Source organism: Salmo salar, chromosome ssa01 (genome assembly GCF_905237065.1).
Source record: "Salmo salar chromosome ssa01, Ssal_v3.1, whole genome shotgun sequence".
Taxonomy (NCBI): domain Eukaryota; kingdom Metazoa; phylum Chordata; class Actinopteri; order Salmoniformes; family Salmonidae; genus Salmo; species Salmo salar.
Window position 1 is genome coordinate 64,650,409 of NC_059442.1, and position 26,490 is coordinate 64,676,898.

General features: G+C 40.4%; 1 protein-coding gene across 2 annotated transcripts in view; it reads left to right on the forward strand.

Annotated features, from left to right (window-relative positions):
• Positions 1–9,821, forward strand: part of LOC106605659 (VPS10 domain-containing receptor SorCS3) — a 78,397-nt gene extending 68,576 nt beyond the window's left edge. Inside the window, exons 14-27 of one of the 2 annotated variants that reach the window (XM_045720996.1) lie at positions 1,909–2,010; positions 2,344–2,461; positions 2,687–2,820; positions 3,362–3,475; positions 3,701–3,872; positions 4,281–4,464; positions 4,738–4,871; positions 5,080–5,203; positions 5,492–5,604; positions 5,822–5,953; positions 6,176–6,275; positions 7,193–7,298; positions 7,476–7,636; positions 8,942–9,821. In XM_045720996.1, coding sequence (XP_045576952.1) covers positions 1,909–2,010; positions 2,344–2,461; positions 2,687–2,820; positions 3,362–3,475; positions 3,701–3,872; positions 4,281–4,464; positions 4,738–4,871; positions 5,080–5,203; positions 5,492–5,604; positions 5,822–5,953; positions 6,176–6,275; positions 7,193–7,298; positions 7,476–7,636; positions 8,942–9,006 — 1,759 coding nt within the window. In that variant the 3' untranslated portion in view covers positions 9,007–9,821. The remainder of the gene's footprint in view (positions 1–1,908; positions 2,011–2,343; positions 2,462–2,686; positions 2,821–3,361; positions 3,476–3,700; positions 3,873–4,280; positions 4,465–4,737; positions 4,872–5,079; positions 5,204–5,491; positions 5,605–5,821; positions 5,954–6,175; positions 6,276–7,192; positions 7,299–7,475; positions 7,637–8,941) is intronic. The other variant, XM_045720998.1, reaches the window with a different exon arrangement.
• Positions 9,822–26,490: the final 16,669 nt, after the last annotated feature.

The following is a 26,490-nucleotide window of genomic DNA, read 5'->3' on the forward strand; positions in this document are numbered from 1 at the left end:
ACGAACGTAAATATTATTTTTGGGCATTTTCGTGGCGACAAGTCCCGCGCCCTTTGGTACATTTTGAGTAGCCTACAGAACGCGCGAACAAGAAGGAGCTATTGGGACATAAATTATTAACTTTTTTGAACAAAACTACATTTGTTGTGGACCTGGGAATCCTGGAAGTGCCTTCTGATGAAGATAATCAAAGGTAAGTGAATATTTACAATAGTATATTTGATTTTAGATGGTTCCAAGATGGCACTAACCTGTATCGCCTAGCCTATTTTTCTGAGCATAGCACCTCGTTTATTGCAAAGTGTGATTTCCCAGTAAAGTTATTTTGAAATCTGGCAATGCGGTTGCATTCACGAGATGTTAATCTATAATTCTTTGAATGACAATATTATAATTTACCAATGTTTTCGAATAGTAATTTTGTAAATTGTAGCGCTGATTCACCGGCAGCATTTGAGGGAAAATATTTTCTGAATTTCACTGCCACTGTAAAATGCTGTTTTTGGATATAAATATGAACTTGATAGAACAACAAATGCATGTATTGTCTAACATAATGTCCTAGGAGTGTCATCTGATGAAGATTGTCAAAGGTTAGTGCATCATTTTAGCTGGTTTTCTGCTTTTGGTGACGCCTGTCTTTGCATTGAAAATAGCTGTGTGTAATATTTTGTCAATGTACTGTCCTAACATAATCTAACTTTATGCTTTCGCAGTAAAGCCTTTTTGAAATCGGACAACGTGGTTAGATTAAGGAGATGTTTATCTTTCAAAGGGTGTAAGATAGTTGATTGTTTGAGAAATTTAAATTATTCGATTTATTCTGTTTTGAATTTCGCACGTTGTATCTTGTCAAACAATCCCGTTAACGGGATCCGAACGGGAAGGGGTATCCCCAACAGGTTTTAATTGTTATTATGTGTAGATCAGTGACAAAAAATCAACATTTCAGCTGTAACACAACAAAATGCGGAAAAGTAAAGGGGTGTGAATACTTTCTGAAGGTAATGTATATGGTAGTATAATAATGATATTCATTGTATGTAAAGATGCATTATACTGTGCCTTATCAGTTGATTTCAGAAACGGGTGTGCAAAGCATAAAGACTAATGTTGATGTTCCCATTTAAGGACACAGTTCATTTAATTCTGATTTCAGTTTTGGTGTTGTTGTTGCATACGATTAAATGTAGCCTTGGAAATGCTGATTGGCAAGGTATATTTGCATGGCATGTCTGTCTCCATCAACTGCAACTGTTTCTCTCACCACATCAAAAGTGTCAGAATCTTTTCAACAAAGAATGTTACCGCTTTGCACTGTTCGTGGGTATTTTCGCAAATTACTTTTATGCAAATGTTGCCAAGTCCAGGTTTGAAGTATTGAGGGACTTTGTGGGCCTGGGTCTTTGTGTTGTTGGAACCCTGTCACGCCAGATACTTTGATATCCCCCGTACTGAAACAGTGTCACAATCAATTAAGATCTGTGAAGGGTGATTTAAGTCCCTCAATTTTTAGAGCGTGAGTCATATCTCTTTTTTATGTTTTGTCACCCTTGACATTTACCTAGACCTGTGAAACATTAGTTCTATTATTGAGTGCATAGTTGGGATACTTTTCCACATAGAGAACAGGTTGATATGGGTACTTCATTTTTCATCCATGATGAGAATGTATCTTACTGTCATAAGAACGGTATCACTAGGAATTTGGACTCTGTAGAAATGGTTAGAAATATTTTCTGTTAAACTCTTTTCATTGTCACACCTTACAAAGATTACAAAGATGCCAGAGAGTTACATCCTTTGAAATGGTGGTGTACATGTAATTATGCCATTACCAGCATAGTAATTAACTACATTATGTATTTAATCAGATGTTAATATTTGTTGTCCTGTGTTGCGAAATAGGATAAGTCTGGACGAGGGTAAGAAATGGGATCGTCACAGTTTCTCTCTGGTTCCATTGTTTCTGGATGGAGCTCTTATGCAACCAGAGAATCACATCATCACGTAAGTGGAGTTAGGGTTGGGTCAACATTAAGTAAACAAAGAACTCATATTCTTGGTTACAGGTCATCTGTTTATGAAAGTAAAATAGTGTTGTTATTATGCATGAATGGGTAAATAGCACCTAAACTTAATTTCTCAATTTACAATGTTTTGTTTGCCAGAGGTACTATACACATAGCTGTGTTTGCAAAGTTTTTTATTTTTGTTAATGTGTTTACGTTGAATGTCTGGGCCACAGCAGCAACACACTAGTCTGGGAAACATCTTCATTTTACAAGAGACAAAGACAATAAGGCTAATAACTTACGTAATGTTTTGTTTCGTTGATTTAAGTTTCACTGGACACTTAAGTCGTATTTCAGAATGGCAGCTGATAAAGATTGACTACAAAGCCATCTTTAGCAGGAGATGCATGGACGGAGATTATCAGACTTGGAACCTACATAACAAGGTTATGTACATAATGAAAGCTATTGATTTGATGCCAACATCAAGATAGGCATGTTTGTTTATTGTCACTGTGAACACAGCACATAGATGCATGTACACACATACAAACACACACACACACACACACACACAAACAGCTGAATCACATTGTACATTCATATAATTTCAGGCTATTGATCTGTAAAAAACATTGACTCAATGTAATGAAATGTAATGCGTTTGATAGGGAGAGCCATGTGTGATGGGAGAAAAGCAGACCTTTATGAAACGGAGGCCAGGGAACCGCTGTATGCTGACCCAGGACTACTCCCGAGTCATATCCTCAGAACCATGCATCTGCAGGGCATATGATTTTGAATGGTAAGTAAAGTTATGGTAGACTTCCTCAGTTGTTACATCAGTGAGTAGGCAAGGGGATTGTACATGTAGCCCATCCCCCAACACTCTACTGGACATTAAATGGAATTGTTTCTTAATTACTGGAGCCTCACAGGACTTAACAGCCCCCCTAATCACATATCTAATCACCAAAACGATTAGTTTGCTCAACTTTATACCTCTTCAATTTCCCTAATGTTCTCCAGTTTATTGCATGTAGCCACTGTGCATGCATCCACACAATCCAATTATGGTTTGCAAATTGTGAATGTGACTAAGCTTGTCTAATTTACATAATGACAAATTATTTATTTTCATCCAATTAATAAGTAAGGAATTGCTAAATTAATTCTAAATGTATTGTATCTTTATCTCTGAAAATCTCTTCTGACAACAATCATGTCACTAGTTGTAGTCTTGCAGTCATACAAAAAATACTGACCTATTGCTCAACTACAAAATCTTTTTAGTGTCAGCGAGGGGAAAGTAGATAGTGTTTTATGACCAGTCTCATGTTTTACAGTGATTATGGGTATGAACGTCAAGCTGATGGAAAGTGTTCACCTGCTTTTTGGTTCGACCCAAACACGGTACCAAGAAGCTGTAGCACTAGCCAGAATTACCTCAATAGCACAGGGTAAGTAACTTGTACTATCCCTCATTCCTTCCTCCCTTGGGCAAAATAACACTCTTTCTGTGCAATGATTTGATATTCAGTGTTTTCCCACTCAGTAAGTATTGTTTTTGATTGAATAGGGCCCTTTGTTCAGCAAATGTCTTTCTCTGCATTGAGACTACAGTAAATCCAGTCTCACTCTCAATTATAAAATTACATCTATGCTGTGAATGTTGTCACTGGTAGGTACAGGAAGGTTTTGTCTAATAACTGCAAAGAGGGAGGAAAGGATGTGTACTCCCCCAGGAAACAGCATTGTTCCCCCAGGCCTCCCAGAGGCCTCAGACTGACCACCAGCCATGGAGACCTCACTGCCAACCTGGGCAGTAACGTCACCTTCCTGGTGCATCTGGACGATGTGAGTCTCCTCTCCCACCACTAACCAATACTGTGTCATTAGTAGGCATATTATTATTATTATTATTTCATCATGGAGCTGTGGAAGTTTGTCCTGGATTATCTTGTGCTTTTGAAGTGTTGGATGACGTGACGTCCCCAGAGTCTGAACCGCTTTTGTCTGGTTTTGGAATGAAAGAGCACTATGACTCACTACATTGTCTCTGTTTCTTTTTCTTTCTATCTTTATCTCTCACTTTCTCCTCCTGAGTTCTCTCTAGTTCGTTCTCGTCTCCAGAGTGCTTCTCCTATGTCTAATCTCAAAGCTCATCCCAAGTATTTCCCTAGACAACTCTTCCCTGTGAAAGATAATGCAGTGTCATAACAATCTGTTCTGACTAATGATGTCTGTCTTACTTCCTATCTCCAGGGAAACTCATTGTGGACATATATCCAGCTAGACTTTGGGGATGGCATCACAGTCATGTACAACCTGAGCCGGAGAGGCGATGGGATCAAACACAGCTATAGAGCACCTGGGATCTTCAGAGTGACAGCACATGCTGAGAACAGCCAGGGATATGACAGCAGCTCCATTTTCTTACATATCACCAGTATGTCAACAAGAAACACTGGCTCCCTTAAGTCTCATGTGGTTTCATGATTTTCCCTGACAAAAAGCATGTTACCGCAGTAAGCCACTGACACCAGCATAGATTACAGATTATCATACATCAAGAACTATAGATTGACCTACAACAACAATGCATTTTAAGTGCTTATGAAGCTATTGGATTATGTTGGATTTGTAAATTAACCAATTTACTGTTACCAAAATGACTGCATTTGGTTTATATTGGCTAATATGGTTCTCTTTTGTGTCTCAGGCCCAGTGGAACGTGTGTATCTCTCAGCTCCTATTGTGGCCATCAGAAAGAAGGAAGCCAACCTAACTGCTGTGGTCTGGCCCGTCCACCAAAGAACACTAACCTTTTTCTGGTGGTTTGAAAACAGCTCTGAGGTGAGAGTCCTTCTCCCAATTACACTGACCATTCCTGCTGTATCTGTGTGGTTGCAACACCTTGCATAGTTCAGGTACCTTGTTATATTGTAGATTGGAATTGCTTATTCGCAGCAAGTTGTTTTGGTCCTTTGTGTATTCCATGTGTGCTGCAAAAGGCAAGGTTGTGAGGTTATCTATGCCATTCGCTTTGTCTTGCATAACCCAGTCCTTAATAACCTTGGGTGGAAGCATCGCGTACACGTTTCAGAAGGAGGGCATGAACAGGGTCATTGTCCAGGTGTCTTCTGGGTGCAACATACTTCAGGATACCAAGGTCATCATTGTTAAAGGTGAGTGGAAAGGACTTCGAAGGCTTTAATATGAATGTAACATAGGTACACAACTTGTTTTAATCACACATCTTCTATATCCATGTTAACACTGCCTTGTTAGTGAAAATATGAACGTCACCTCTACTCCTTTCTACTCACCTCTATGTCATGAGAAACAAGAGTAAATTGTAAATTCATGTTAGGTTATAAGCAATTCCAGCAAACTGAAGGATTCTTAATGGTATGTTGCCACACGGCAAAGCTTTGTGGTAGAGGGTTCATGGAATCATCCTCCATGTTTCGCAGAGTTCTTCAAATCCCTGCTGTTATCATTCTCTCCGACTTTGGACGAGCACAACCCTGACATCCCTGAGTGGAGAGAGGATGTGGGCCGCGTGGTGAGGACAGCTGTGTCACAGGTACAGGAATAAGTTCCCTCAGGAACAACAGTCGTCATGAGGTTGTCACGCAATGGCTTTTATGGTCTTAACTATTTCAAAACATGAGACATGATGAGGATAACCCTCCTTAATTCAATGTGACATTTTAAGGAAGTAAAGTAAACATAGATGTGTAGTATCATGTGTTTTCCCACGATAGCAGTGTGCATGTTTGACTGGAAGACTGCTGTTACAGGTGTCTGGGTTTCCAGAAGAGCAGCTGTTTGTATCGTTGTTTCCAGGTATTCCAACAACAGCAGAACTATTTATCCTGCCTGAGACTCAGTTGTCTGAACATGGGAAAGGGAACGAAGAGGGCTTAGTGAGTGTAAGCATATTTTTTGTTTGTGCTTTAGAAAATCTTCTAGAACTTCTTATCTTGTAATTAATCTACAAAAAATGCACATTTGTATCACCAATGGGGGGGGTTAGCTGATTTAATTGGTTTTCCAAGATAATGTTATCATCAGCTTTTCTTCAAATTTGAAAGAATAATCTTTGCAAATGCACATTTTGGGGTGGCATGTCATTTTTCAATTCTGTGAAACAGATATCAGACATTCTTATAAATGCCCTGAACCAAGGATTGATCCAGTTTGAGTTGAAACCTGACACTCAAATAATTGTTTACATCACACAGCTAACTTCGGGTAAGTTGCAGTTTTTCTTTGACTCTTTCACAGTATAAAGTGCTAAATAACAATGCATAAACAGTTCTAAATACTATAATAAGCACTGTACTGACACTCAATTCACCACCTGATGTCAACAGCTGACATTGATAGATATTTTTCCTTGAATCTCTTTTGTAACTAGCTTATTACAGTCTTATAGTCATGCAATCAATGATACTTTTAACAACAGATACCTTTAGTATGCACCTTGGAAGTCAACAGGGTCATTTGGATATTACCATATCACTAAAACTTGTCAATCAACCCAACATGACTTTACCCTTTTCATTCAGTTACTGATGTGTCTTAAATTGTGTCTGCATGGAAAGGTCTGAGATGCCTTTAAAATGCTGTAGAAAGGTCAACGACTTCACTGGTCTCCTCTTGGAAGCGAGAAAGATGGGTTGGGGGTGGGTTAATACATATTCTGAATATTATGCCTCAGCACTTAAAGCCATGACTAAGCGCAAATCTTTCAGAGGCATAGGGAGAAAGAGCGGGACCTCATGGATGGAGGCCCTTCTTAAAATGAAACATGACAGATGCTCAGTCAGACCTAATGGACACCTGCTAAGTGAATAAAAGCAAATGATTGCTGGTTTCTTCCCTTGTTTTCTCCCATTGAAATTGTTTCTGCTTTTACCAACTCTTTTTTTGCGCGTTTGGCATGGTTGGTTTAGTTTAGTTTATTAGGATCCCCATTAGCTGTAGCTCATGCAGCAGCTACTCTTCTCGGGGTCAGCACAAAACATAAAGTACATGACAAAGTACAGAACAGTTATAGACAAGAGTAACAAAGACATAACTACATTAAATTAATGATATCAGCAAAAGAATTGGCTAAAGCAGAAATCTGTAGCCTAAAGTCTTGTTCTGTCTCTGTATTTCCCCAGCACCTCTGGTTGATTCCAACCCAATTCACAGTAGCTCAGCCATGCTGATGTTGCTATCTGTGGCGTTTGTTGGTTTAGTTGCATTCTTCATCTTCAAGTTCAAAAGGTATGTTCTCGTAATAATATTGATTGGTTGGTTATAGTCAACCAATTGTTTCTTATTTTGTCTTAGTGGCATTCAAAAGCTACATTATACTCTTAACTATCAACTAAGAAGTGAAGTTGTTACAGAACTGCAGGTTAAGTTCACATGACGTCAGTAGAGTGGTGTCTGGCTTGTTAGGAAAATCCCTTGGATCCATGTCCAGGCTGAGGAGAACCAGGAAAAGGAGCCGGAGAGGATCGGCACGGTTGGGCAGAACAACACCATGTCCAAGATGAAGCACAGTGAGTTCCCCTCAGAGAAGGAACTTATGGAGAAAGAACTGGAGGCCAGGACCAGAGGTAAGTTAGACTTTACCGTATAGAAAAGTGGCGGACCTGCCTAATGGACCTAGAGCCAAGCCAAGCTCCCATGAGCCAGAGCCAAGCTCCCATGAAAATCATCACATGCCGTAGCCTATGTAAATCATCTGTCCACACACAGCAGAAGACAAATCTCTGTTGTGCGCTGTAACATATGGGCAATAGTTATATTGTAAAATGTCGTAATAGACATCAAGTTAATTTGCAATTTCAATAATTAATCACGCTAAACACATTGGTTAAAACATATAAAACGTATAATTGAAACATTGTAATACGTTTTCATCATTGCTAGGACTGCAAGTTTAAAAGCCACAAACTGCTAGCTAGTCAGTTAACTCACACATTTTCATAAAGATAGCTAATGCGTCAAGTGAGCTGCAATAAAAACGACACAGCACCTTATCGTCTATCAGAATAGGTTTGTGTCAGATATTGAGTTCTGACAGAATTATGGATTGCAATGGAAAGCACTGTATCAATATTCAGTGTCATGAAAGCATTATGATTAGCCATTTCAAGATACAAAAAGTTTCACGGTTTAGGCCTACTGTATTGTACTTGACAAACCTTTAAGTGCCTTTGTATTTAATTTATTTTGTACCATAAGCTCCTGTAAGTATTTGTATTTAATATGGATCCCCAGCAAATATAAGGCAGTTTAAACATTACAATACATTCACAGATTTCACAACACACTGTGTGCCCTCAGGCCCCTAATCCACCATTACCACATATATACAGTACAATATCCATGTGTACGTGTGTGCATAAAGCATAAAGGTCAACATAGGGAAACCATTGGGTTATTAAATCAGGGGGACTGCTGACTGTTTTTGACAATAGTGCCACTGCAGTGGTCCTGATAGACATGTGGGCGGAAGGCTTTTTGAGGTCAGCACTTTGGCCAATCTTCATTTCACAGCAGGTCTGTCCTCCAGCAGACCTTAGTGATCTGAGACAGATAGATTTCTCTTCTGTTGCGTCCCAACTATTTATTCTCAATGGGCAGAGCAATATGGGAGCTTTAACTTGTACTATTAGATTCAATAATATGGCCGTTGTGTGTCTGTTAAGATTCCATGATTACTCTGATGCCTGCAGTGGTTCCTATGCTAGTTCGGTTGGTAGGTCGACATAAAGGTCCTCAAAGTGCTGCCAACATCAAAACATTCAAATGACACCAACTGGGGTAATTTGCTTTATTGGGGTGTTGGAGACAATAGTGTCTTTGGGGGCACTATTCATAATAATTATACCTGTGTTTATATATTCTATCACCAGGAGAAAATGGAAGAAATGGGGAGAGAGTGATCACAAGAGAGTTTCCTACTTGTTCTAATGTCTAAGAAATGAGATTCTGAGTACTGTAAGTACAGGTTGTGGTGTTTCAATGTACCAATTTAAAAAGCGTGGTTTTCACCATATACTTTGGTTGCTGAGAATTGCTACTTAATGTATTTCACAATACTTTAGAAATCTATATAGCAGGAGAATACATTTGGTGTATATACCTTGAGTATTGAGGAAGCGTAATATGACATCTGTGAATGTCAGAAATAGGCATAAGAACATGCCATTGTTGAAAGACTAATTGTTTTCTTCAATTAGCATTGCTAATGAATACTTTAACGCAACATGATTATCTTACAGATGTACATTTGATAATGACAACTGTATCGACTGTACTATTACACAAGGGAGGTGGAATGGAAATAATAACATATAAAGGCATACTACAAATTAGTGTGGCTGCTTGGGAAACAATCTCTAGACTATAATTGAGGCTGTTAAAAGGTGTACAGGTGGATAAAAAGCATGTATGTCATTTTTTTTAAATTAGATTGGCCATTCTAGAATCTTGGCATACTGAACAGAGTTTGTGTTATCTATTAGCCTACTGCTAATACAATAATATCGTTCACTTTTTCTAGCATGTCATAAATCACTTTTTAACAGTAACATCTAAGATAATATGATTGGAATATTAGTAAAAGTTTTAAACCATTTATCGTATGGTCTTGTTGAAGAGTTAGCAAAAGTTGCTTAACATTGTAGTGCATGAGCTTTGCTGTATTGTTAATTTTGTTAGCTACGCTAATATCTTACTGTAAACAAAATAAAATGTTGTAATTGTTCACAATAAATGTATTTTTCTATGAAAGTAGGCCTATGTTGTTTTTTTTTACATGTACACATTGTATTGATGGAGATGTAAACAAGTATTTCAAAGAAACTAGCCTTGAGATCCAAGCTTTACGTTCTCCATAAGCACAGATTCTGATAATTGATGACCACACTGTAAAAACAGAAAGTCTTAAAACACCATGATTGTGTAATGAAACCATGAAAAGTAATGCACCTACTGTAAGCTGAGATTTGGTGTCTGGAGGATGTTTGAATGTAAACCCAATGTAAAGGTTTTAATACACAGAATGGGTTTTAAAACAGAAATGTAGTACTCTGAGTAACCCAAAGTGGTTATTAAACCTGAATATTGTTGCTTTTAGGGGTTTCAGTGCATGTAAAAGGCTGCATCAAGACACACAACAACAAAAAAACGGTTTTTCATACAATCAATTAATTAGAAATGCAAATGGTTTATAGCCTACATATTGATTGGTGATACTTTACTGGCCTATAGAGAATAGTTTTTGTTGAATTCCACCTTTTATTTTTATAATGCTTTATTTTGATGTAAAACAATTCCCCCTCTCCGGCGCTCGACGTCGCAGGTCCTGGCAACCCATCATCACGCACACTTGGCAACCCTCATTACGCACACCTGGACTCCATCACTACCCTGATTACTCTCCCTTTATCTAACGCTCCCTAACATCACTCTTCAGGCAGTATTGGTTCAGTTTTCATGTCCAGACGCTTCTCTTGTTTTGTACTCTCCATGTTAGTTTTTATTAAACTCACGATCTCCACCTGTTCCCTGACTCCATGCGTCTACATTACAAAAACAACCAACATACTTAATACTTGCAGCTGAGTTGTTCAGTTGCCAGTAGTTTTGGTGTTACAAAGCACCTCATTTTAACAGTGTAATGCTTTGTTATTCACCATGGTTCAGTGATAGTCTACCTTATAATTGTTTGCCACAGAAGTGATAGACAAACAAAGGTTTGTCTATATGTATGTCCTCTCTGTCAGAGGAGTTGTCTGTACTGTCATCGCGACAGCCTCTAACACAAACACTCCCCAGCTTTCTGAATCTCTGTTTTACTATTATCCCCAAAGGTTTTGCACAGTGAGTCCTAGCTGGAACACATATCCCTTATATCTGCCAGCTAAGGCTAGACATGCACACTGACACACACACTTCCTGATTATCCAGCATAGGCCCCGAAGTAATCTCTTTTTGCCAGAAGTCTAAGTTTGTGTGAGATTTTGTACCCCTGACATTAAAGTACAATTTGGCCTCTGAACAGGTGCATTTTTCTTTCTCTCCTCACCACCTCATCTCTCTTTCTCTTTCTTTTTGTGTAACTATTGCAACACCACGATGTCAGACACCAATCTACATCATTGTTAAGCAGTTTCCATGTCCCTGGGAGTCTCACTCTACCTAAGATTCTCATTCCAAATTAACGGCAACTACATTTCTGTAGCAGGGACATAATGCTGTACTCAATTAAAGGAAACTATTTCACACTGGGGCTAACACAATATTGCCGCAAGCTATTGTTGTGGGATATTTTTCATTCAAGGTGCTACTCCACTTGTAGAAACCCGCTGGAGTGTGTTTGAGTAATGACAATGTGCTGTCATTACTCAAAACTTTTGAGGAAACCCTTTGCACTTAATGCTGTATTTGCTTTGTCATTATGGGATATTGTGTGTAGATTGATGAGGGGAAAAAAACTATTAATCCATTTTAGATTAAGGTTGTAACCTAACAAAATGTGGAAAAAGTCAAGGGGTCTGAATAGCTTCCGAAGGCACTGTACATGCAAAAACACAGATATTAAAAACAATTCGATTTTTTTTTACATGCGATAGAGCATGCTGGGTAAAAAGTTTATTTGTTATCATAACTTCAAAAAAACTGAGATGATGTGACTTCTCATTTAGTTTTGAGTCAGTACCATATAAACATTTTAAGCAATAATGACTTTTCATTGACTTTGAGTTCAACTCACTAGAAGTATTTGAGTTAAAAAAGCCTTTTGGTTTACAGTGTGGAGGGATAATTAATTTGTTGCACAGTGGGGAAAATGAGGATCAAGTCCATTAGATACACTCCAGGCTTCTTGCTTCTTTTCATTGTCCTCCTAGTCAGCCCCCAAGTATATGTAAATGACCACCTTAGAACATAGAGGATGCTAAATAACTACTGTTACAGGTCACAATAATTGCCCTACTCTAGATGCCCAGTTTGCAAATGGAAAATTTGTTTACATTTCCCCAAATAAAGTCTAGGAGTGGGATATTAAAACTTCTGTGCCTCTCCCAAAGAGACAACCAACCTACTGAAAACAGTCATCTCTGGCAAGGAAACTCCTGTCGACAAGAAGGGATATTCTTCAGTCTTTCAGTCCCATGTGGAACACAAGGAGATTGGATGTGAATCTTTTACCCAATAGTCCTTTGACCAAGGAAAGATGTTCCGAGGGCAATGTCTGCAACAATACCGTAAGTTGAGTGGTAGCATCATGGCATATATCCAGTGTGAGAATAAACAAAAAGAGCATGCAGATACTCTCTGTCCCTGTCTCATCTCAACTCTTCAGAAACTCGACGATTTGACAGAAATAAAGCCTGCATGGTACATCCTGAACTATACCCTTCTCATGGAGGTCCTGGGGTCTACCAGTCTCCAATTTGAGTGTGCCCTCAACTTCTGATTCGGAGTTTAAAGGGCAAAATCCAGCAGAGCCAAAAAAAGGTATTGTCTGGTATTGGTATGTACTATGTGGAAATTTCCATCCTCCTACAACCACCACATCTAACATGGATACTGTTATAATAATTACATAACACAGTCATAGACCTTACATATGCATTATGGTCTGCGTCCAAACATGAGAAACAAGTGGAGAGTTTTTTCATGAATCTCAAGTTAGCATCTGAACTCCGCGAGCTTTAAATATTCTATTAATGCCCACCAACAATTGCATCTTTCTTATACATGCCTTTCCTATGTACTTCTCAGTAGTTGGTGTTCAGACTTACCTTACGAAAATGCATAACGGGCTTTGCAAGCTTGGTTCCCTTGTCCATACTGAATAAATGTAATTCAGCTGCTGAAAACCCTCCCACTTCCTGGCCAACAGATGATCTTGTGGAGTTTTCAGTACATGTATCTTAAGCTATCACTTTAAATACAGTGTACCTTTAATTATAATTTTGTTGACAGACTACAATACATCGAGAGAATGGGTTCAGAAAATAGGGATCAATGAATGAATGCCATTTATGCATCTTCATCTCTGTTTCAGCACCAACTGGTAGATTTCAAAAATACTCGGATCTTTTAGATTATTTAGGCAAATATAAGTATGTATCAATCATTAAAAAAACTGTTTTGGAGAGCCTTTACGAACAAAATATATTGATTAGCAGGTTTAACCTGCTCCGAGTGGTCTGAGTTCCATAATGATTCATATCCCAAATGATTGCACAACGTTAGCCTAATATGATCCACTAATGCTAGCGACCTTCAGGAACAACTTCACGTGACAGAGGAAAGAAAGGTCAACGGAATGGAATGGAATGATGCGAAATGTAAGTTACAACTTGAAGAAAACTAACACTAAAGTGATAGTTGTAAATGTATGTGGGTATTACTGACGCTGGCTCCCCATAGTGTCTAATATGATACTAATTATAAAATAAATGGAGAAAAGCACTGGCATAGGCTATAATTAAAACATTCTAAAGTGCATACATCAAAATCAAATCAAATTGATTTATAGAGCCCTTACATCAGCTGATATCTCAAAGTGCTGTACAGAAACCCAGCCTAAAACCCCAAACAGCAAGCAATGCAGGTGTAGAAGCATGGTGGCTAGGAAAAACTCCCTAGAAAGGCCAGAACCTAGGAAGAAACCTAGAGAGGAACCAGACTCTGAGGGGTGGTCAGTCCTCTTCTGGCTGTGCTGGGTGGAGATTATAACAGAACATGGCCAAGATGTTCAAATGTTCATAGATGACGAGCAGGGTCAAAATAATAATCACAGTGGTTGTCAAGGGTGCAACAGGTCAGCACCTCAGGAGTAAATGTCAGTTGGCTTTTTTTTAGCCGATCATTCAGAGTATCTCTACCGCTCCTGCTGTCTCTAGAGAGTTTGAAACAGCAGGTCTGGGACATCAAATCGGTAGGTTCAGCCCTACAGAAGCCTATACCTCTGGTGTCCAAATTTCATCCACGCAAATTATAAGGGTACACACTTAAAATTCTGAATAACGGGACAGCTATTTATAGCCTATTTCACTGTGGAAAATGGGCCGCAATACATGTCATATTGATATGATTTTCTGTTTGCTTCAATATGGCTGGTTTCACATTCATATACAGGGATCATAAGGAAAATAATCAAAATTAAACAATTGCTATGTGTATTTACAATCCCCATCTCCAAATGGATTACTCATTTACTTATCACGTATCAATAGCTCTTATCCATTTTATAAATTGCAGTACATGGAGAATGCTGTTATTTATATCGGGAAAAACAAAAGTAGATGCTTTTTCCACTTGGAACCGTTGGGTTCGCTCAACATTATTCATGATTTCCTCACGCATAAAAGTGTTGGAATTATGAAGGAATAAAGTCAAGGTCAGAATACGGCTTATCCGTAGACCAACCTCCACCACACCTTCATTTCTTAGACCCTCCCACCTCCCAACGAATAGCGGGTGAATATCATGCTATTCTCATGCTTAACCTTTGTGTTGTCTTAAGGGTCAAAAATGTCCCGCCACTATCTTTAACAGCAGAGAGAACCCACTAAATGATATTTTTTCTACTTAAAATTTTATGACTTTCCTAGAGTGACACCAACATTAGAAAAACTGGAACATCGCCTTCATTCATAGTTCCATGAAAGCTGTACACCACCAGGGTACAAAGATAGTCTTAGGTTCATTTTTGACCCGACAGTTATAAAAATCATTTACACACCAGAAAAACCACCAAGACACACACACACAATGATACATTGAGATTATGTGTGCTATTGATTGAACTCAGACAAAATAAAAACAATTTCAGACAAAATAAACATTTCAGATAAAATAAAAATTTCTTGAAAACATTGTTTACTAATGGGGAATGCAGTCAGTGGCTATAAATGTGCTTGTCACGGTTGTCGTATGAAGGAGACCAAGGCGCAGCGTGTGTATCTGTCACGTCCTGGCCAGTATAAGGGTTAATTGTCATTGTAGTTTGGTCAGGACGTGGCAGAGGGTATTTGTTTTATGTGGTTCGGGGTGGTGTGTTTGTTGAAGGGGCATTTGATTTAAGTATTCCGGGGTTTTTGGGCACTGTTTGATTTTCATGTATTCTATGTTTAGTCTAGTGTGTCTGTTTCTATGTTTGGTAAATTGGGGTTGGGACTCTCAGTTGAAGGCAGGTGTTGTCTATTTGCCTTTGATTGAGAGTCCCATATATTAGGGTGTGTTTGTGTTTGTCATTTGTGGGAGATTGTTCCGTGTATAGCGTCAAGCCTTACAGGACTGTTTATTGTCGGTGTGTTTATTTTTGTATACGTGTTTATTTTGGGTTTGCCTTCTTTCCTTATAATAAAGAAGATGAGTATACACATACCTGCTGCGTTTTGGTCCTCCATTACCAACGATGACCGTGACAGTATCGTTCCACATCTTTATTTCTATTTGAAACTATGCAATACATACAATAAACTATAAACCAAAACAACAAACCGTGACAAAGAGGTGCAACATGCATAAACTCAAAATAATCTCCCACAAACACTAGTGGGAAAATCAACAGCTTAAATATGATCCCCAATTAGAGACAACGATGACCAGCTGCCTCTAATTGGGAATCATACGAAAACCCCAACCCAGAAAAAAGAACCTAGAACACCATGTCATGACTGTCCTGATCAGGTCAGGTTACAGGACACCACAAACCTACAGATTATCTCTCAACCCCCAACAGAGGAGAAGAGATCTAGGGGTATGAGGATGTGGGGGTTTTATGACCCCTCACGCCCATGATAAATCTTAGGTCACAGAGAAATTCCTTTGTCCTCACTATGGAGAACTGGCCTCAGAACATTAAACATGCAATAAAGGGACTTTGGAACAATGGTTTCCGTCAGCCACAATGGTGGTCATAACGATAGATGGAATATGAAAATGTATGTCCTTTTTGTTTTATTATTAAAGGTTAACAGATGACGTTATTATGAAAACATTGTACCTTTAAGAGTTTTCCCAGTATATGCCTGATGTTTATACATTGTATGTTGTGTGGAAAATATCCAAATCAAAGAGAATGTTTTGGTAAAGATGAGATGTGAAGTTAGTGTCTAAAATTGGATTTGAGTAAAATCTAGGCCTTGTCCCCTAACTTGGTACGCCCAGAGAATTGCCCTAAAGGCGGTTACGCCCACTTCCGACCAGAGGGTATAAGACATGTGACTGAAGAATTAACATATCAGACTGCTGACCCCAGGCTGCAGCCACGGTCTGAATGGTCAACGAACCCCAAAATGCAACACAAAGTTTGAAGACAAAGAAACCTTTTTCTACCCAAACTACGGATGAGTAGCTGTGTCTAAGCGGGTGAATTCAAGCCGAACCACCGAGCCTCCACTCTTCATCGAATCGTGGTATCTACGCTGTCTCATTCCTACGCCGTGAGCTCTGAGCTACAGAGCTGTCTGTCCTCAGAAGCCCCCTTTCAAAGCAAGGACGAGGAATCACACCACTAAGCCAAAAGGGACACTGACATTGTGAGGACAACCAGAGAGTTGCGTCGGAGCAGTGCGTCCTTAAGAAGCCTAAACGAGCCACGCGGGACGCCCCATCTGAGACCTCCAACACGTAATTACATCATTATATTCTGACCCATAAGAGCGGCAGTTCGGGGCAAGGCTAGGTTTAAATAAGCATAGCTGACAAATTAACCCAAATGTATATTTCTCTTGTGTACTTTCTTTGTTCATCTCTCTTTTAAATCCCCATTTTGGGTAACACGCGCCATAGTGTGTTGGCCCGTTATACTAAGTCCTAATCAATAGCCTAGACTGTGTTTTGTGTATGTGTATTATTTTATCATCATTTTAGCTTGCTAGTAAATAAATAATCAACTAAGATTGGTGTGGTAAACTCATTGGTGTAGCCCGGGTTCGTGCAGATTCCCGGATTATGCGACATTCAGAAATGAGACAAGAGGAAATTGATTAATTAAGCGACTGTTGTAAAATTGATATTCTCATATTCTTTGAGTTAATTTGGGAAATAGAAACTCAATAAAACTAATTTTCCCATGGTGCCCCAGGTTAATGAGTTAATAATTGCTTGATTCATTGCTTGATTCACTTAATCACACAATTATAAACCGTTAATCATTCGATGAGCAACAGTCGTCACATTAACTAATACAACGTCACGACAACAACATAGAAAATTTAAACTACACAAAAACCCCAACATAGAAAAAAGAACCTAGAACACAACATAGAAAATTTAAACTAGACAAAAACTCCAACATACAAAAAAGAAACTAGAACCAAACAAGAAATAAATAAACTAGACAAAACCCCCCAGTCACACCCTGACCTACTCAACCATGGAGAAATACGAGCTCTCTATGGTCAGGATGTGACAGTGCTGCAGATGACAGTCCCCTCAAGTTCTCTCTTTGCTAAAACCACAAGTGCACGTTACAGTGCCCAACAGGTTGTAGATGTGATATTTTTAAGATATCCAGGAGGAACAACAAAACAATGATTTAGAAGAGAAGGTATCTGAAGAAGAAGATTGGGAAGAATACAACCCAGAGGACGATGTATCATCTTCAGATGAAAAAGAAATCCCTCAAGCTGAAAGAGAGACATTTTTGTCAAAGAACAGCAAAATAACATGGCCATTGTCACCATATGACAACCAGGGCAGCACAAAATGTCATAAGGATGACCCCAGGGCCCACAAGACAAGCAGTTGCCCATGCCCAGGACATCGCCTCAATATTCAACGTGTTCACCACACCAGCTATCGAAAATATCATCCTGGAGATGACAAATTCTGACGGGTTCCCATAAATATGGAGACAACTGGAAAAGGATGGATGAGATTGACCTGTGTGCCTACAGAGGGCTGCTAATCTTAGCGGGTGTGAATAGGTCCTGAGGCGAGGCTACATGTAGTCTCTGGGATGCAGAGAGTAGTTGTGCAATTTTCCATGCCACGATGCCACTGAAAATGTTTCACACTTTCTCAAGAATGCTACGATTTGATAACTGTGAGTCAAGATCTGCAAGACGTGTGAGAGACAAACTGGAGACCATAAGAGAGGTCTGGGAGAAGTGGGTCTGCCATACCTCTACAACCCTGGGCCTGAAGTAACAGTGGATGAGCAACTGGTTCCATTCAGAGGTACATTTTTATTTTCATATCAGTTATGTACAGTTGAAGTCAGAAGTTAACATACACCTTAGCCAAATACATTTAAACTCAGTTTTTCACAATTCCTGACATTTAATCCTAGTAAAAATTCCCTGTCTTAGGTCAGTTAGGATCAACACTTTATTTTAAGAATGTGAAATGTCAGAATAATAGCAGAGATAATGATTTATTCCAGCTTTGATTTCTTTCATCACATTCCCAGTGGGTCAGAAGTTTACATACACTCAACTAGTATTTGGTAGCATTGCCTTCAAATTGTTTAACTTGGGTAAAACGTTTCGGGTAGCCTTCCACAAGCTTCCAACAATAAGTTGGGTGAATTTTGGCCCATTCCTCCTGACAGAGCTGGTGTAACTGAGTCAGGTTTGTAGGCCTCCTTGCTCGCACACACTTTTTCAGTTCTGCCCACACATTTTCTATAGGATTAAGGTCAGGGCTTTGTGATGGTCACTCCAATACCTTGACTTTGTTGTCCTTAAGCCATTTTGCCACAACTTTGGAAGTATGCTTGCTTACCAAGCTTTAACTTCCTGACTCATGTCTTGATGTTGCTTCAATATATCCACATAATTTTTTTTCCTCATTATGCCATCTATTTTGTGAAGTGCACCAGTCCCTCCTTGTAATGTGGTCTGTGTGTAGCTTGTGTAGAGGAGTCAGATGCAGGACAGCAGATATGAGTAAATAAATGTAATTTACTCAAAATAGACAAATATAATACAATAAAGCGAGCCCGCATAACGGACCGTCTTACATACAAACAATTACTTACAAACAAACATGGGGAACAGAGGGTTAAATAATGAACAAGTAATTGGGGGATTGAAACCAGGTGTGTAAGACAAAGACAAAACAAATGGAAAATGAAAAGTGGATCGGCGATGGCTAGAAGGCCGGTGACGTCGACCGCCGAACGCCGCCCGAACAAGTAGAGGGACCGACCTCGGCGGAGGTCGTGACAGTACCCACCCCCTTGATGCGCAGCTCCAGCAGCATGCTGACACCATTTGAAAGACCCATTTGCGACCAAGCCTTAACTTCCTGACTTATGTCTTGAGATGTTGCTTCAATAAATCCACATAATTTTCCTCCTTCATGATGCCTTCTATTTTGTGGAGTGCAGCAGTCCCTCCTGCAGCAAAGCACCCCCACAACATGATGCTACCACCCCCGTGCTTCAAGGTTCGGATGATGTTCTTTGGCTTGCAAGCCTCCCCCTTTTTCCCCGAAACATATCAATAGTCATTATGGCCAAACAGTTCTATTTTTGTTTCATCAGAACAGAGGATATTTCTCCAAAATGTACGATCTTTGTCCCCACGCGAAGTTGCAAACCGTAGTTTGGCTTTTTTATGGCGGTTTTGGAGCAATGGCTTCTTCCTTGCTCAGCAGCCTTTCAGGTTATTTCGAAAAAGGACTAATTTTCTGTGGATATTGATACTTTTGTACCTGCTTCCTCCAGCATCTTCACAAGGTCCTTTGCTGTGGTTCTGGGATTGATTTGCACTTTTCGCACCAAAGTACGTTCATCTCTAGGAGATAGAACGCGTCTCCTTCCTAAGCGGAATGACAGCTGAGTGGTCCCGAGGTGTTTATACTTGCATACTACTGTCACGGTTGTGTGGAGAGACGGACCAAGGTGCAGTGTGCTCTGAATTCCACATATTTTAATTAGTGTAACTTAAAACACAAAAGGAAACAAACAACTAACCGTAACATCAGAGGTGCTACATGCACTAACTCAAAACAAGATCCCAGAAAACACAGTGGGGAAATGGCTACCTAAATATGATCACCAATCAGAGACAACGATAAACAGCTGCCTGTAATTGGGAACCATATCAGGCTAACCTGTTAGGGCTAGGGGGCAGTATTGACACGGCTGGATAAAAAACATACCCGATTTAATCTGGTTACCACTCCTACCCAGTAACTAGAATATGGATATACATATTACATATGGATAGAAAACACCCTACATTTTCTAAAACTGTTTGAATGGTGTCTGTGAGTATAACAGAACTCAAATGGCAGGTCAAAACCTGAGAGATTCCTTTACAGGAAGTGGCCTGTCTGACCATTTCTTGAACTTGTTTTCCATCTCTATCATTTACTAAGGATCTCTGCTCTAACGTGACACTTCCCACGTCGTCCATAGGCGCTCAGAGCCCGGGAAAAAACAGAATGTCGTCATTCCAGCCCCAGGCTGAAACACATTATCGCCTTTCTCAAGTGGCCGATCAAGGGACACTGGGCTTATGCGCGTGACCCGACCGCCCCCGCCTTTGGGATTTTTTCCTCTGTTTGCCGAAAAGGAGATTCCCTGTCGGAATATTATCGCTTTTCTACGAGAAAAATGTCGTAAAAATTGATTTTAAACAGCGGTTGACATGCTTCGAAGTACGGTAATGGAATATTTAGAATTTTATTGTCACGAATTGCGCCATGCGCGCGACACTTCTTTACTATTTCGGATAGTGTCTGGAACGCACGAACAAAACGCCGCTATTCGGATATAACGATGGATTATTTTGGACCAAACCAACATTTGTTATTGAAGTAGCAGTCCTGGGTGTGCATTCTGACGAAGACAACAAAAGGTAATCAAACTTTTATAATAGTAAATATGATTATGGTGAGTGCTAAACTTGCCGGGTGTCTAAATAGCGAGCCCGTGATGCCTGGGCTATGTACTTAGACTATTGCAAAATGTGCTTTCACCAAAAAGCTATTTTAAAATCGGACATATCGAGTGCATAGAGGAGGTCTGTATCTATAATTCTTAAAATAATTGTTATGCTTTTTGTGAACGTTTATCGTGAGTAATTTAGTAAAATGTTAGCGAATTCCCGGAAGTTTGCGGGGGTATGCTAGTTCTGAACGTCACATGCTAATGTAAAAAGCTGGTTTTTGATATAAATATGAACTTGATTGAACAAAACATGCATGTATTGTATAACATAATGTCCTAGGGTTGTCATCTGATGAAGATCATCAAAGGTGAGTGCTGCATTTAGCTGTCTTCTGGGTTTTGGTGACATTATATGCTGGCTTGAAAAATGGGTGTCTGATTATTTCTGGCTTGGTACTCTGCTGACATAATCTAATGTTTTGCTTTCGTTGTAAAGCCTTTTTGAAATCGGACAGTGTGGTTAGATTAACGAGAGTCTTGTCTTTAAATAGCTGTAAAATAGTCATATGTTTGAGAAATTGAAGTAATAGGATTTTTAAGGTTTTGAAAATCGCGCCACAGGCTGCCAGTGGCTGTTACGTAGGTGGGACGAATTCGTCCCACCTAGCCCATAGAGGCTAACATAGAAATAGAAACACCCCCATAGTCACACCCCGACCTAACCAAAATAGAGAATAAAAAGGCTCTCTATGGTCAGGGCGTGACAGTACCCCCCCAAAGGTGCGGACTCCGGCCGCAAAACCTGAAACCAACTGGGGAGGGTAGGGGGGCTGACTAGTGTCGGTGGTGGCTCCGGTGCGGGTCTTTGCCCCCGCCCAGACCACGGGTCCGGCCATGGAGCTGGGTAGAATGCCGTGCCCGGACTGGGCCTCGGTGCAGAGAAGGGCCCCGGCCATGGAGCTGGGTTGGACGCCGCACCCGGACTGGGCACCAACGCCGAGGACGGCACAGGACGTACCGGACTGTGGAGGCGCACTGGAGACCTGGTGCGTAGAGCCGGCACAAATTGTACCGGAACGATGATACACTTCGCATTGCGAGTGCGGGGAGCAGGCACAGGACGTACTGGACTGTGGAGGCGCACTGGAGACCTGGTGCGTAGAACCGGCACAAATTGTACTGGAACGATGACACACACTTCAGGGCGAGTGAGTGGAGGAGAAACAGGATCTACCGGACTGGGGAGGCGCACTGGAGGCCAGATGCATGAAACCGGTGCAGATGACACCGGACTGGTTTCACGCTCCTCAGCACGCCTACACTGCAGCACTCTCATCGCCACCACCTCTCTCCGGAATCTTTCATCGAGTTCCTCCTTCGACTCCTTGACTGTCTCTGGCTCATTCCTCGGCTCCGGCGACCACCCCATGTGCCCCCCCCCCAAAAAAAATGTTGGCTGTCTTTTGGGCTGTCTTTGTGGCCGCGAACCTGGTGTCGTCGCTGTCCTCCCTTCTCTCCTTGCGTCTGCTTCCTCGGCAAGCTTTCGTGTCCTGCCAAGATTTCCTTCCAAGTCCGGGATATTTTCTCCTCGATCTCCTCATAAGTCCAGAATGCAATCTCCTCCCGGGCACGCTGCTTGGTCCTGTTGTGGTGGGATCTTCTGTCACGGTTGTGTGGAGAGACAATTGTTTTTCTGTGGTCTTGGCTGATTTCTTTAGATTTTCCCATGATGTCAAGCAAAGAGGCACTGAGTTTGAAGGTAGGCCTTGAAATACATCCACAAGTACACCTCCAATTGACTCAAATGATGTCAATTAGCCTATCAGAAGCTTCTAAAGCCATGACATCATTTTCTGGAATTTTCCAAGCTGTTTAAAGGCATAGTCAACTTAGTGTATGTAAACTTCTGACCCACTGGAATTGTGACACAGTGAATTATAAGTGAAATAGTCTGTCTGTAAACTATTGTTAGAAATATGACTTGTGTCATGTGCACAAAGTAAATGTCCTAACCGACTTGCCAAAACTATAGTTTGTTAACCTGTTATGGCTAGGGGGCAGTATTTTCACGGCTGGATAAAAAACGTACCCGATTTAATCTGGTTACTACTCCTGCCCAGTAACTAGAATATGCATATAATTATTGGCTTTGGATAGAAAACGCCCTAAAGTTTCTAAAACGGTGTCTGTGAGTATAACAGAACTCATATGGCAGGCAAAAACCTGAGAACATTTCATGCAGGAAGTGGCCTGTCTGACAAGGTGTCGTTCTTCTTGTCTCTGTTTATTGAAGAGTGAGGATCTTAGCTGTCCCGTGACACTTCCTACGGCTGCCATAGGTTCTCAGAAGGCGGCAAAAAGCGGAATCGTGGCTTTGCAGGCTCTGGCTGAAACAAAGTAGCGCGTTTGGGTAGTGGCTGGTTACAGTACTGTGAGATTCAGGCTCGTGCCCGCGTCGACCGAAAGATTTGTTTTCATTCCTCTGTTTAGCTAAATGGACATTCCCGGTCGGAATATTATCGCTTTTTTACGAGAAAAATGGCATAAAAATGGATTTTAAACAGCGGTTGACATGCTTCGAAGTACGGTCATGGAATATTTTGATTTTTTTTGTCACGAATTGCGCCATGCGCATGACCCTTCTTTACCATTCGGATAGTGTCTGGGACGCACGAACAAAACGCCGCTATTCGGATATAACGATGGATTATTTTGGACCAAACCAACATTTGTTATTGAAGTAGCAGTCCTGGGAGTGCATTCTGACGAAGACAACAAAAGGTAATCAAACTTTTATAATAGTAAATCTGATATTGGTGAGTGCTAAACTTGCCGGGTGTCTAAATAGCTAGCCCGTGATGCCTGGGCTATGTACTTAGAATATTGCAAAATGTGCTTTCACCAAAAAGCTATTTTAAAATCGGACATATCGAGTGAATAGATGAGTTATGTATCTATAATTCTTAAAATAATTGTTATGCTTTTTGTGAACGTTTATCGTGAGTAATTTAGTAAATTGTTAGCAAATTCCCAGGAAGTTTGCAGGGGGTATGCTAGTTCTGAACGTCACATGCTAATGTAAAAAGCTGTTTTTTGATATAAATATGAACTTGATTGAACAAAACATGCATGTATTGTATAACATAATGTCCTAGGTGTGTCATCTGATGAAGATCATCAAAGGTTAGTGCTGCATTTAGCTGTCTTCTGGGTTTTTGTGACATTATATGCTAGCTTGAAAAATGGGTGTCTGATTATTTCTGGCTTGGTACTCTGCTGACATAATCTAATGTTTTGCTTTCGCTGTAAAGCCTTTTTGAAATCGGACAGTGTGGTTAGATAAAGGAGAGTCTTATCTTTAAAATGCTGTGAAATAGTCATATGTTTGAAAAATTGAAGTTTTTGTATTTTTGAGGAATTTGTAATTCGCGCCACGCCTATCATTGGATATTGGAGCAGGTGTTCCGCTAGCGGAACGTCTAGATGTAAGATTAACAAGAAATTTGTGGAGTGGTTGAAAAACAAGTTTTAACCTAAGTGTATGTAAACTTCCAACTTCAACTGTAAGTGATTTTCACTGTTAAATGTATTGCTGTAATATAATTGAATTCTGTGATTATTTTCTGTGACACTGATACTAATTACTGATAGTAATCTCTTTTGTCAAAAGGTCGCTGTCCTTTCCAGCAGTATATGCCCAGCAAGCCAGCAAAGTATGGCATCAAGACATGAGTGGCCTGTAATGCACAATCCAGCTACACTTGGAAGATGCAAGTATACACAGGGAAGCCAACAGGTGGAGGCCTGGAGAAGAACCAGGGGATGCGGGTTGTGCTTGATGTGACAGATGGACTGAGGGGGCAGAATGTCACGGGTGACAATTTCTTCACCTCTTATGAACTCAAAATGAAGAGGAAGATCACCATGGTTGGCACAGTTAGAAAGAACAAGCCTGAGCTACCCCCTGCACTCCTCGCAACAAGGGGGAGAGAGGCCTTCTCATCAAAGTTTGCCTTCACCCCCACCCTAGTTTCTTACCTCCCAGAGAGGAACAAGAATGTGGTCCTCCTGAGCACACTGCACAAAACAGCTGAGATCTACAAGGGCACAAGGTGAGACCCAGATGGAGACACGAGGCAGATGGTTTGAGTCTCTGATATTTATTAGAATCTAAGGAGTAGGCAAGAGAATGGTCATGGACAGGCAAAACTAGGTCAGAGTCCAGAAGTTACAGAGGGGCAGGCAGGCTCGAGGTCAAGGCAGGCAGAATGGTCATGCAGGCGGGTTCAGAGTCCAGACAGGCAAGGGTCACAACCGGGAGGACTAGCAAAACAGAGAGAAGGAAAAAGCAGGAGAACGGGAAAAAACAGGCTGGTTGACTTGACAAACAAGACGAACTGGCAACAGACAAGCAGGTTACACAGAAATAAGTACCCAGGGACTAATGAGGAAAACAGGTGACACCTGGAGGTGGGTGGAGACAGTCACAAAGACAGGTTAACCTCTTGACGGTCGCCTAGGATAGGGGGCGCCACAGCGCATTTTGAAAAAGATTCGTGCCCATTTTAAACGGCCTACTACTCAAACTCAGAAGCTAGGATATGCATATAATTAATACTTGTGGATAGAAAACACCCTAAAGTTTCTAAAACTGTTTGAATGGTGTCTGTGAGTATAACAGAACTCATATGGCAGTCAAAACCCCGAGACAGATCGAAACAGGAAGTGGAATTCTGAATTGCGAACTCAACTTCATCACGTTGCCTATTAATCACACCGTGAGCTATGGTTCATTGAGCACTTCCTATTGCTTCCACTAGATGTCCCCAGTCTTTACAAAGTGATTTGAGTCTCCTACTGTGAAAACTGACAGAATGACACGCTGTGGAATGTGGTCACACGGAGAGGGCCATCACCATTATGACGCCGGCGCCCCTGGTTACCCTCCCCTTTCGAAACGTTTTGAAACACAATGCAATCGTCCTCCTCGAATCTTATTGGAGCTCTGGTTGAAAAAGGCCCTAAAGATTTATGTTATACAACGTTTGACATGTTTGAACGAACCTAAATAAAAAAAAAATGCATTTTGTTGAAAGAGTAGCCCCGTGCACGTCGGAACTTTTGGTGCAGCCTTCAGAATGCGCTAACAACAACAAGCTAATGGAACTTAAAGGATGAACTTTTTCGAACGAAAATACATTTGTTGTGGACCTGGGAATCCTGGAAGTGCCTAAGGATGAAGATAATCAAAGGTAAGGGATTATTGACAATAGTATACAAGACTAGATTTGATATGCGATTGTTCCAAGATGGCTAGCCTATTGCTATTGCTAGCCTATTGTTCTGAGTATCGCATCCCCTTTTATCGCAAAGTGTGATTACCCAGTAAAGTTATTTTTAAATCTGGCATTACAGGTGCTTTCAAGAGATATTAATCTATAAATCTTAGAATGACAATATTACATTTTAAAAATGTTTTCGAATAGTAATTTAGTAAATTGTAGCGCTGTTTCATCGGATGCATTTGAGGGAAAATAGTTAGTCAACGTTACGCACCGATGTAAAATGCTGTTTTTATATATAAATATGAAC